This window comes from Dermochelys coriacea, chromosome 3 (genome assembly GCF_009764565.3).
Source record: "Dermochelys coriacea isolate rDerCor1 chromosome 3, rDerCor1.pri.v4, whole genome shotgun sequence".
NCBI lineage: Eukaryota > Metazoa > Chordata > Testudines > Dermochelyidae > Dermochelys > Dermochelys coriacea.
Window position 1 is genome coordinate 90,502,556 of NC_050070.1, and position 13,605 is coordinate 90,516,160.

The window sequence follows — 13,605 nt, forward strand, 5'->3', positions numbered from 1 at the left end:
ATAGTTTGAAAGCTTGTCTCTCTCACCAACACAAGTTGGTCCAATAACAGATATTACCTCACCTGACTCAGGTATATTACATAAAATTCAAACATTAAACCTATAAGAGAAATTTGTTTGTACATTTTTATAATACTTATTTTCTTTAATTTAAAAATTCTTCAGTCAAAAATCCATTTCTGGATTTACCTCTTAAGATGCAAGAAGAATTATCTGAGATAAACACTGATCATATGCTCTCAATACTGTTGAACTGCTGTTAAATTCTGGCAGCTTGTAGAGAAGAACATTTGAAAATTGGATGACAGATAGGTTTCAGATGTCACTATGTCCCTATTTGTTGCTGTTTGGAAGTATGGACTTGTGTAACATGAGCTCTTTGCTTGTGATTAGGGCTCAAAGGGAATGGTATGCTGCTGTACAACACACTAGTATCTCTCTCATGCTATCTTGTTCTTCAGAGACTCAGCTTTCATTTTTAAGAGTAAATCTCTAGTTACAATTGCAAAAATATGAACAGAGTGTAACCAATGTAGGGATGTCTGTGTGAATCTGCTGAGAGCCCTGAACATTAGCTCCAAGATATATGAACTGCCCCATTCATCTCAGTGAGGTGTTAATTCAGATTCCCTAGTGGTGATCATTTAAATTTCAGCATTCACTATTTCATCCTTCATATAAGAAAGGAAAGGGAGGTTCACAGATCTTCACAATATACTGTGACAACTCATTTGGTGTCACACGTTATGTACGTGGCATTTATGAGATACCCCCACTTATTTTACCTTCCAATGAAAGGGCCCGAACCAGGGGGCCTAGCAGAGTCCATGGAGCTATTCAAGCTTCACCAAGGGGGAGCAAAGTGCAAGGATCCCAGTGTAGCTCAGAGTATGATTGTTTCAAATCAGGCTGACCTGGTATGCCAAGGAGACTCCTATTTCCAACCAAAAATCTCCAGTCTCCCAATGTAATGTTATCTCCCACATAAAAACTGCATTACCCAGAATCATATGCACCAGGCATACATGCACATCAGTCTTGCCCGCTCTCTCTCCCTCTGAGTCAGAGAGACTGATGCGCCCATGTGGCTGATGTACAAGATTCTTATTTTGGGTACTGTAGTTGACCTCTGCTCTGCTTCTGCTTCACTCAGTAGGACTACAGGAGGGGAAGGGTTGGCCAGGCTGAGCGGCCTATTGCAGGGGACTAGGGGCGTTAGGTTTGAAGTGCAGGGCTGCCGGCGGGGGTGGGGGGGTAGGCAGGGAGGGTAGCGCAGAACTCAGCAGTGTGAATGGGGGCAGATACTGGGGGTGGGTCAGTATGTCAAGGAAGGGATTATGCCTCATTGTCCCTCAAGCCTTGACTGCAGCAAGGATTGGGGAACAGCCGCACTCACCCCAGAACTCAGTGCAGAAGGGGCAGTTTGGGGATTGGGCTGGGGAGTTTATGCCCCATTCTCCCTGGGTGTAGTTGGAGAGAGACTGGGGAGGGGATAACATCCTGTCCTTTCCCAGGATTCGGCACAGGCGGGAGCGGGCAGGCCCACCAGGTTCTGTTTTGCTGCAAATGCCCTGCTGAGCTCAAACATCTCATCTCTGCTTTCCTGGGTGTATCTGTGGCTCTACCTCCCTGAACACTGCCTACACAGAGCTTATTATAGACCTAGGGGTGGGCACCCACACTGGGGGGGAGGGGGAGCAGGGTCTGCAACTCTGCTTGCCTCAGTGTGTATTCTATGGAATAAAAGCACTGGTGGGGGGGGGGGCAAGGCTGAATGGAAGTATTAGTGGGCTAGTAGTGAGGCAGTGCGATTAGCAGTGAGGGTGTTGGGGGTAGGGCGCAGCATGTCTCTGAGATTAATTTTAAATTGTTGGTCAGTATGTTTTGAACATCTGCACAAACTACTGGGCGTAGCATCTGATTTTGATGAGTCATATGGGTGGAGCTTGGAAAAGTGCCACTAATTTTTTCTCCAAATTTAACCTCTGTTTATGACACTACTAAAAAAAACAATGGGAGAGAAGGGGTAAAAAGGGGCATTGAGGGGTGTTTGTCAACCACTGAAACTGACCAAGGAGATCTGTTCCACCAAACAGGTTCCAGTCGCCGAGGGATGTTAAGCATAGCTTCTTAAGTCCCTGCCCACATGGAGAACCTTGTAGACTTGAGGTCTGCATTTGTAAATGCCTTAAACCTTGCAAGTGTTTTTGGAGTATGCATATCTTGTGGCATGTGTAAGAGCCAAACAAATCAATAATTTGAGAATCAAATTGTACACATTTGAAAAAGGAATCCACCTCCAGGGCATTCTTCTAATTAGAAACCGGTCTAAACAAATTGGAAATAGATAGGACAAACACTATCTGAGACAGTATCCAGCATTTCTGCAGAGAAACCGACTCAACGGAGAGGACTATGGTCTGGAAAGAAAAATAAGCATGGCATTGTATGTTAGGAAGTTCTGAATTTTGATCTTGGCACCTCCACAGACTTGCCCTGATGCCGTGGGCAAGACATTTCACCTCACTGCATGTCAGTTGGAGATGAGAAAAACTAGTCCTCCAAATGGGTGAAAGATTCCATGAGAAACCACACGACCAGTAACCGGTTAAGGGACTTGGCTGTCATGGCTATTGAAAAAAACTTGTCCAAGTCTCTTGATCTGAAGAGAGTTGTGGGCATATTTGCTGCTTCTCACAACCACAGGCATGTCCAGCTTCAATCAGGTAAATAAATTGCTAGTCATTATTTATCCCCATTCTATAAAATATGGTAGGAAAATCCTTGCTCCCCCAATAATGGTCTTCACCACCCCTTTGCTCCCCCAAAACAAATTGTTCTAGTATCGCCCCTAAGATACACATTCACTGCTTCTCTCCAGCGAGTACCCCTTGCAAACTGGCAAGAGTGATAATAGTGTGCACCACAAATAGGTAAACATTGGGTTTTTGCTCCTGATTATAAACTATGCTGCACAACAGGAGTTTACTACCAGCAGCACGTTGACCTTTGAGCTGGATGCTGTACAGGCAGAGAGAGGTTCAAGTCATTCTTGGAAATGTGGAAACCTGTTTTGAAACAGTTATCAGTTTTGATATAGATTATCTGTATATACAATTGAAACAGCTCCTAGTACTCATTCCCTCTGAACTACCATCCAGCTCAAACCTTGCAGTTTCTTTTCCAAGTATAAGGTGCAATTTTTTTGACCTTGCCTGAAAAACAAATAGAACATGCAGCACTTTGTAAAAAATATTAAAGTGAGAAATACTGAGTTTGCCCTACAGGAGATAGTGGTTCCGTAGTGTCGGGCATGTGGGAGAGAAGTGGATTTATCCTTTCCAAAAACAAACTTAACGCTATACAGAACCCTTTCTCAAACTGCACAGCAGAACATTCTGAAACCCTGTGGGAGAAAAGAGAGTCAGCAAAGATAAAATTGGAAATAAGGCACAACATTTTACCAATAAAGATAATCAACCACTGGAACAGATTAGTAAAGTATATGGTAAATTCTCCATCTCTTGGATTCTTTAAATCCAGATTGGATGCATTTTTAAAAGATATGCTTCTAGTTCAACCAAGAAATTACTAGTCAAGGTGCAAGAATCCCTGAATGAAATCTCTGGCCCGTTTTGAGCAGGTGGTCACACTAGAATATTATATTGGTCCCTTCGGGCCTGAAAATCTGTGAAAACAATTAAAAGGATGTTGGTTCTCATTTTCAATCCTACCAGTTATCTGTTGTATTAATTTGGACTGCATGAGCTCAAAGAGTCAAAGGTGTCAGTATGACCCAGTCACAGTCCAATTGCTTGAAGAAGGTTTGGGGTTTGGTATACGGAGACCTCAGCCTGCTTAGTACCATGGCAAACACATAAGTAAAAATCCTTTTAACCTTTTATTAAAGATACAGGAAAAAGAAGGAAAAGCAGTTAAAGCCTTTGAAATTAGAAGTATTAATAAGGCTTTCATTCTAACAACATGTTTTGTTCCCTTTCCCTTTAGATAGAGAGAGTCTTTAGAAGGGGGAAAAATGCCTTGTTTGACAGTGCTTTAGATGGTAATAACTGTCCAGCTGGGAGGAAAAGAGAAAAAGTTAGTTGAGCTGGGCTGGGCTGGAGCTGTAATTGTTGCTGTTAAAATCTGATCCTGTTTCCTAGAAAAAAAAAACACAAGACAAGCCCAGACAAAAGGGGAGAGAAAAGAACAGCAAAGATAGAAAAAAGACAGATGGAGACAGAGGAAGAGTGGGAGGGGGGACTGACACAGTTTCACATCCCAGGGGGCATTTGCGACTTAGACGAAGCAGGTAGAGGGGGAGATAGTGATGTCGTCTGGATTCCGCTCTCTCTGGCCCAGTCTGGTCAGGATGTCTCTCAGGGTTAGGGTGATGAAGTCCCAATAGTGATGCTGTGGATCCTGGGTTTGAGGAGATGGTGGGGGTGGTATCTATCATGATTAGGCTCACTTTTTTTCCTGTTCACCCATCTCCCAGATAGCAGTTATTATCAGGCAGCTTCTTCTGCTAATTTTCCCCTCAAAGTCTTTTCTTTGTAAGAAAGGGAGTGGTGGGTAGAATAGCCCATCCTCATTATTTTGTTCACCAGTTCGGCCTAATTTCCAATACAGTAATTTTGGTCCAATGATTTCCAGTCCCACACTCTTCTGTACCAGGCATGATCTTAATGCAGACCTTGAGTTATCAGTAGGCCTTTTGGTTTGGACTAATTCAGTCTGTCTCCCTTTTGCACCTTTTCCCATTCACATTTGTTGTTATAAGTTATTGTGACCTTTGATAAACTTTCACTCACTGTTTACGGTCGAGCTCATAATTTGGGTAAATAGTAGGTCCAATTATCTCAACATATCCAAAGAGAGCAATAGAAGAAATAAACAAACAGAGGTGTTTTTGTCCTTATTAACCCGATCTTTGGTAATTAAGGAATCAGTCCTGAACAATGAACCAGAAGAAGGTCACAGGGAGAGTCAAATGAATTTGGAAAGAGGGAATATTGAGCTCTAAGGCAAAACCAGAAAAAGCAGAGAGAGAAAATAAGGTTAAATCACAGGGGGGGGAAAGTCATAGAATGTTAAAGTTACAATGAGATCCAATGGTTGAAAGCTTAAGCTACACAAATTCAGACTAGAAATAATATGCATATTTTTAATAGTAAGGGTGATTAATCACAGAAACAATTCACTTAGGGATGTGGGCATTCTCCATCACTTGCAGTCCCTAAATCAGTACTGGATCTCTTTCTAGAACAACAGTACCACAAGACAAAGCAATTCCCCTAGCAAAGCAGGCTATTGGCCTCCGAAGCCTTTCCTCTTTTCTCTGTAAGCCCTGGCAAGAGAACCCCTTTCTTCAAACCTCTGCTGTAATAGATAGGCAGCCCTTAACCCTTTCCTGGCTATTTCACCATAAGACACACCCTCCTGTCAAAAGTGGGGCCCAGAAAATTATCTCCATCCATCCAATAAGCCTTCCCCTTTCCAAGAGAAGAAATCTGCATTCACACAAGTCACTGTGGGTGTGTAGCATACCATGAAATCATAGGGCTACAGAGCCAGATACGTGCACATCAGCTTGGGGTTGGTCTCTTCCAAAGAGCCCGAATAAAAGATCTTGAAACTAGTTCAATCCAAAGGAAGTAGGAAATTTATTTTATCGCCCTTCAATCTGGGGTCAAGATATCAGCAAACACCCCTGGGTGATATCTAGGGTGTTTGTATATGTAGCCTTTCCTAGTCTGTCCAACACTTTCTCTATCCAACCCCATTAGCAGTAAAACATTCCTTTTATCCTTTTTAGTAATATCCTTGATTAGTAATAGACAATAATAGAATCATACAAATGCAGGGATGGAAGGGACTGTGAGAGGTCATCTAGTCCAGTTCCCTGCACTGAGGCAGGACCAAGTATACCTAGACCATCCCTGACAGATGTTTGTCTAAAAACCTCCTGTGATGGGAATTCCACAACCTCCAGCGCTTAACTATCCTTATAGTGAGAAAGTTTTTCCTAATAACTAACCTAAATCCCCCTAATTGTGACAGGGTTCCTGGGGTACAACAGGGACTCTGGGATTGCTGAGCCCGCTGTCCCACCAATCTGGGCTTCCTCTCACACAGTAAGCTGTTGGCAAGCTACAAATCTCTCCAGGCACTGCGCTTACACAGACATCCATTGGCAGGGGCACATCCAGTGAATGCTTCTCCCAGCCACTCATGAACCAGCAACAGAGAGGCTCCAGGCAGTTCACCCCAGCTCCCCAGCCTTGCACCCCAGAATTGTACCATCTTGCCCTGGTCAGAAGTCTGACCAGTGTAAGTTCATTACCCAGTCTGCCCCTCCCTCGATGTGGAGAGGAAACACAGCAGCTTTTGTAAACTGAGATGAGATTTCCTAAGCAGTCAAGCAAAACTCACTGTTTAGGTAAAATATAAAACAGATTAATAGATTTTAAGTGATTATAAGTAGTAAGCATAGAGATCAAATTTGGTTACCTAAGAAATTAAACAAATTTGTAATCTGAGTTCTATAAACTAAATCTGAATCAAGCAGTGTCTCACCCTGGTAGATGATAGAAACAAGTCACAGATCTTCAATACACAGGCTGGAATTCTCTGCCGGCCCAGGGCTACCTCCCCAGTTCAATGTTTTTGTCCTCTAGATCAGGGATTGGCAACCTTTGGCACGTGGCCAGCCAGCTTAAGTCCCCTGGCAGGCCAGACTGGTTTGTTTACTTGCCGCATCTGCAGGTTTGGCCGATCGCGGTTCCCACTGGCCGCAGTTTGCTGCTCCAGGCCAATGGGGGCTGCGGGAAGTGGCAGCCAGCACATCCCTCACCCTGCGCCGCTTCCTGCAGCCCCTATTGGCCAGTGGGAGCCGTGATTGGCCAAACCTGTGGACACAGCAGGTAAACAAACTGGCCCGGCCCACCAGGGGGCTTACCCTGGCGTGCCACGTGCCAAAAGTTGCTGATCCCTGCTCTAGATGTTTCTTCCAAGTGTTGAGTTGTGGGGGGAGTGAAGCCAAGTGATGATGTCACTTCCCCTCTTTATAGTTTCTTCCAGCTTTCTGTAAAGATCTTTTGCTATGACGTGGGTCAAGCAGTCTCCATTGTCTACATGCCCTCTCTGAGAAGCAGCCATTGTATACAGTGCCTGGGATAGTGGATTCTCTTTAATTGGCCATCAGCATGTCTGGCTACTCCATTGTTGTACCTGAAAGGCTGGTTGTGGGTGTTCCCAACCTCACAACATATTTCAGTAATGCACACATAGCAAAACATCATAACTCCCCACACAATGATAATACATACAATCCAACAGGATATTAACGTTCAATAGATCAAGGCTTTTAAAATGATATCTCCCAAGGCATACTTAGTACAAAACATATAATTATATGACACTGGTGAATATGGGAGTTCCAGGATACTGCTTTGAGGTACAGAGTGCCACCCCCTACTTGCAGATTGTTCCTATTTCTTCTTGTCCTACCTTCAGTGGACATAAAGAACAACTGGCCATTGTCCTCTTTATAACAGCCATTAACATAGTTGAAGATGTATCAGGTCCCCCATAGTTTTCTTTTCTCAAGACTAAACATGCCTGTTTTTTTTAAACTTTTCCTCGTTTGTCTGGTTTTCTACACCTTTTATCATTTTTGTAGCTTTCCGCTGGATTCTCTCCAATTTGTTCACATCTTTCTTAAAATGTGGCACCCAGAACTGGACACAGTACTTTAGATAAGCCCTCATCAATGATGTGTAGAGCAGGACAATTACCTCCCATGTCTTACATACATCCCAGAATGTTAGCCTTTTTCACAACTGCATCACATTGTTGACTTGTATTCAATTTGTGATCCACTATAATCACCAGATCCTTTTTAGCAGTATTACCACCTCACCAGTTGTTTCCCATTTTATAGTTGTGCATTTGATTTTTTCTTCCTAAGTGAAGTACTTTGCACTTACTTTTATTGAGTATCATCTTGTTCATTTCAGACCAACTCTCTAATTTGTCAAGGTCATTTTGAATTCTAACCCTGTACTCTACAGTGCTTGCAAACCTTCCCAGCTTGGTGTCATCTTCAAATTTTATAAGCATATACTCCACCCCATTATCTAAGTCATTAATGAAAATATTGACTAGTACTGGATACAGGATAGTCCCTTGCAGGACCCCATTAGATTCTTCCCTCCCAGACTGAGAGCAAACCCTTTATAACTACTATTTGGGTATGGTCTCCAATCAGTTGTGCATCCACCTTATAGTAATTTCATCTAGATCACATTTCCATAGTTTGCTTAAGAGAATGTCATGTGGGATTGTGTCAAAAGCCTTACTAAAATCAAGATATATCACAACTACTGCTTCCCCCTATTCACTAGCCCAGTAATCTTGTCAAAAAAGGAAATTAGGTTGGTTTGGCATTATTTGTTCTTGGCAAATCCATGTTGGCTCTTACTTATTACCCTATTTACCTCTAGGTGCTTACAAGTTGATTAATAATTTTCTCCAGTATCTTTCCAGGTATCAAAGTTAGGCTGACTGCTCTATAATTCGCTGTGTCCAGTTCATTCCCCTTTTTAAACACAGGTACTATGTTAGCCATTCCCCAGCCTTCTGGGCAGGGTTGGATTTCCAATTAGGCACAGTAGACACATGCCTATGGGTGCCGGCATTCTAGGGGTGCCTAAAAGTTAAAAGTGGGTTAAAAGTTTAATTTTTTAAGAAAAACATGAAGGTCAGCTGTAGGCAGGGAAGGGGCGTGTGCTGAAGATGCTGAGCCTAAGAGCACATAAGATGTAAATCTGGCCCCACTTCTGGGACCTCGCCCATCCTCCAAGAGTTCTTGAAGGTAATTGCTAACAGTTCCAAGATTCCTTTAGCTAGTTCCTAAAATACCCTAAGATGAATTTCATCAGGCCCTGATTACTTGAATATATCTAACTGTTCTTTAACCTGTTCCTTCCCTATTTTGGCTTGTGTTCTTCAGAATCCAAACCGCCCCAGCTCGTCTCTGAACAATGGAAACACACATGCCAAGTCTGGGACTCTGCTGTATTTGGCACCCACTGCCACGGTTCCAGTGCTGACCCAGACTTCTCTGCTATGTCTTGGCTGTCCCCAGCATTTGGTCCTCTGATCAACCCCTCAGCTGTGGGATCACAGACTCCAAGACCAGAAAGGACCATTGTGGTCATCAAGTCTGACCTCCGGTATAACCCAGTCAATAGAACTTTCCCCAAAATATTTGTTTGAACTACAGCATAGCTCTTTAAAAATATATATAATATTGATTTTAAAATTGTCAGGGACAGAGAATCCACCATAATCCTTGGTAAATCATTCCAGTGGTTAATTACCATCACTGTTAAAAAAAATCTGAATGTGTCTAGCTTCACTTCCAGACACTAGATCTTGTTATACTTTTGTCTGCTAGACTGAAGGGCCCATTATCAAATTTGTTCCCACGTAGGTACCTACAGACTGTGATCAAGTCACCCCTTAACCTTCTTTTTGTTAAACTAAATAGATTGAGTCCCTGGAGTCTGTCCCTATAGAGCAGTGGTGGGCATGTTTTCTGGTTCTTTAATCATTCTAGTCTCTGAACCCTCTGAACATCCTTATTGAACTGTTGACACCTGAACTAGATGCAGTATTCCAGCAGCGGTTGCACCAGGTCCACATACAGAGGCAAAATAACCTCTCTACTCCTACTCAAGATTTTCCTGTTACATCCAATGATTACAAGTTTGTGACAATTCTGCTTTTTGCTCTCCCTCTACAGCTGCAATTACAGAGCTGTGCCACCCAACCACACAGGACACATCTACCCCACCCCTCTCAATCATCAATCTGGATTATTCTTCCTTTTGCGGCTCTGGATGATTCTCAGGTACAGGATGGTGCAGGTTCAATGCAGCCATATGCTCAGGCCCAGCCCAGAGCTGACTCTTGTCCTACTGTATCCCTGCAGCAGCAGCAGCAGCAGTGGCAACCACCTAGTGTTCACACCCCTGCATCCTTCTGCCCCTTCTGCTCTGGAGACCTTGCCACAGGAAGTTGGGTAAGAATTTTCTGGTATCTCTTCGCCCAATTCCTGTTTGCTTGTCAGCCCACCAATCAGAGCTTCAGAGGATGAACTAGTTTTGGTGAAGGGGAATTCACAGCCCCTTAATTTAATTTCACACCTCTATGACTGGTAAGAGGACACTCCTTCCTTCAAACTCCTGCTTAATTATGTGACAGAGACAGTCCTTAATCTTTTCTTGGCTGTTTCAGCCTGGCAGTGTCTACAAAAACTAAATACAAATTAGTGAAAGGGAAAAAACCTTAGTGGCCAGCCAGCTGGCCGGCAGGAGGGGGGCCTGGAGGAGGGGGCGAAGAGGCCTGAGCGGCAGGCACAGGGGGCCAAGTGGGACTGGGGTGGAGCGCGGGCAGGGCTTCTGGAGGAAGAGAATGAACAGCGGTGGGCCTCGAGGCAGAATCACAGTCTGGGCATGCATAGCCTCCCCAAATGGAGGAATCATGCACTGCCCATGGAGGCTAGTGTGGGGACACTGATAGCTGATTTAATTGCTTTGGTGGCTGTAGGTCAACCTAACTAAAATTGACCGAATTTTATAGTGTAGATAAATCCTCAGTGCTTGGGAATAGAGAAGTAATGTTTCTTAGACATGCCCAGGGCTGGTGGTAAATTTTCCCAGATTACTGGATGGCAGCTGAAGTCCGTTCTGCTTTTATTGTTAAGAGGAACTCCTAGATAATGAACCCACTCCTTCTTGTTGCCAACTCCACCCAACAGAAGGATTACATGTGCATCATCAACAGAATTGTTATCGAAGTTCCAGTCAGTCACATTCGTGCAATCCCATTAATAACAGGAGATTACACAGGGGTGTGGGAGATCATAATTTGATCTGAAGAAACTTCATTCCAGTTGAAAGCTAATAAATACAGTTTTGTGCTTAATTCTCAGGCTGAGTTTATAGTGGTAGCAGTTATTAAAACATAAAGCAGAACTTTATTTGTAAACTGAGTGTATGAATAAAAAATAATTGAGACAAATAAAGTCCCACCATGCTATTTTTTTAGTCACTTTTCTGAGTAAAACTGCAATCTCAAACTCAGACATTAGCTCGTAGCATCATCAGAATTTTACAATAAAGTGCTTCCCCAGAAATTCTCTTGACTAATTTTACAATTTTTGTAAATTATATTTCCTTTCATCATAACAGCCTACACCTGGAAGATGCATCAGGACCTAAAGTAGGGGCTGTGGGGCAGTAAGAAAGTAAATCAGCCAATTATACTGAAACCAGGACATAATCCCAGTTTTATTATATACAGTAAGAACTACTCTTCTAAACCAAGATACCATGGAACCACATGGGTTACAGCTGATAAATTTGTTCCAAAATCTATGGGTATCAAAACATTCTAATGAGAAACTCTGATACAGCAAAGGATTAAATATGAATTTAAAAATCTTCCAGGAAATGGATGAGCAGTTGTATACTTAATAAAAGTTCTAAAGTCTTCACATTAAGGGGAACTAGCATGAATAGCTGCTCTTTGGCTGTGGGGAACAAACAAAGGCAGCAATTATTGCAAAACTTCGAAGACGATTTCAAAGGCTCACTGAAACACTCAGCCAAACCCTTCTTCCCCAAAGGGAAAAATTAATATGCAAATCAGGGAGCATCCCTCACCAAAAAGGAAAAAGCTCTGGGGAAGGGCAGCTTTGAAGATTTTTGAAGACTTGCTGGGCATCGAAGGGGAAAGTTTCAACCCCCAAGAAACATTTTCAGAAAGCAATGAAGAAACAGAAACTTCAAAAACATCACGGGCACATTTTTTATTATCAAATTATTCATCAAACATTTTTTCCAGGTTTGGGGGCTGGTTGCAGGGGCGGGTAGACACTGAATTTGCTGGAGTAAAGTGCGAGAGCCCATTTAGGTATGCTGACGCACTCTGGGATGAGGTGGAAGAGGCAGGCCAGTGATGGCACCAGCGTCACGAGCACATTGCGCACCGATATGTAGTTGTAGACGGGTCTCCCGTCCACGTCACAGAAGCGGTAGCGGCGGGCGAGGTCTGGGGTGAGCAGCACCTTGCCGCTGTGGCACATGACGGCGGGATCGGACGCCAGGCCCACCACGCACTTGCCGCTCACTTCGGGGCTCTCTGAATTACCAATCATCTTCTGCAGCAACACGCTCCACGGGCCCGAACCCTCGGCCTCCTTGAGCACAGCCTCGGTGCGGACGAGGCCGGGCCACAGCGTCACGCAGGCCACTCCGTAGGGGCGCAGCTCGACGGCGCAGTCGGCGGCCAGGCGGTCGCAGGCGGCCTTGCCCACGCCATAGGGCACGTCGAACATGTAGCGCAGGCCGCCAGGCGAGGAGACGATGACGATGAGGCCGCGCCCGGCCGGCACCATGAGGCGGGCGGCGTAGCGGGCGCAGAGGTAGTGGCCCCGCAGGCCCGTGTCGTTGACCTGGTCCCAGAGGGCGGCCGGGCTCTCCCAGAAGGGCAGCCCCTGCTGGGCAGCGATGGCGCCCACCCCGGAGAAGGCGTTGCTCACCAGCACGTCCAGCCGCCCGCCCTCCGCCTGCTGCAGCCGCTCGAACAGCGCCGCCACCTCCTCCTCCCGCGACGAGTCGCACACCACCGGCACGCAGCGCCCGCCCCGGGCCGACGCCTCCTCCGCCGCCCGCACCAGCGGCTCCCGCCGCCGGCCCGTGATGTACACCGTGCCGCCCGCCTCCGACAGCTGCAGCGCGATACCCTTCCCTATGCCCCGCGAGGCGCCGGTCACCAGGCACACGCGGCCCGCCAGCCGCCCGCCGCCAGACATGCCGCTGCCGGCGTGGGAGGCCGCTGCCCAGAGTCGGCCGAGAGGCGCCGCGGCGGCACTACAAGCCGGGGAGGGCCGCGGGACTGCCCCTTCCTCCCCCGCGACGCAGCCGGAAGTTTCCCGCCCGGACCAGCCTCCGCCACCTCCCGCAGCTAGACGCCGCCCAGCCCCGCTGGCACAAGGGGAGCGGCCCTTGCGCGGGAGACGCCGCTTGGCTCAGGCTAGGCCCGTTCCCCCAGGCGCCCGAGGAGGGGGGGGGGGGCGGGATGCGGGAATGAGGCCTCTGCACCAGCACCGTCAGCCCTCTGCTACCTCCCCTTCTTTCTCTGCACGGGCACCTGGCCACATGGAGCCGAGTCAGCCACCCAGAGCTCTTTGCAGGAGCAGGGCCCCTCCCGTCGGCCCCCCGCCTGCGCCGCCGTCACGCCCCGACTGACTACCTCAGACCGCTCGACAGCCAGGACTGGAACCCCCTCCCGCCCGTGTTGTGACGGGAGCGACAGATTTGAGTTATGCCCTCTACGACAGCTTCTTCGAAAAGTTCTTCTGCAACATTGATTCATGTGATCAAGCTGTAGAGGAAGCAGAAGCAGCTGTCCTACTTAGGTCAACTGTCTGAAATGGGCCATCTTGATTATCACGTCAAGGGTTTTTTTTCCCCCTGTTGATAATAGCTCCTCTTAATTAATTAGAGTCTTACAGTTGGTAGGCATACTGCC

General features: G+C 46.0%; 1 protein-coding gene across 1 annotated transcript; it reads right to left on the reverse strand.

Annotated features, from left to right (window-relative positions):
- Positions 1-11,866: 11,866 nt before the first annotated feature.
- Positions 11,867-13,267, reverse strand: DHRS1 (dehydrogenase/reductase 1). Its single transcript, XM_038396056.2, has one exon. It carries the CDS (start codon positions 12,884-12,886, stop codon positions 11,900-11,902), a length of 987 nt encoding a protein of 328 aa, XP_038251984.1. The 5' UTR covers positions 12,887-13,267; the 3' UTR covers positions 11,867-11,899.
- Positions 13,268-13,605: the final 338 nt, after the last annotated feature.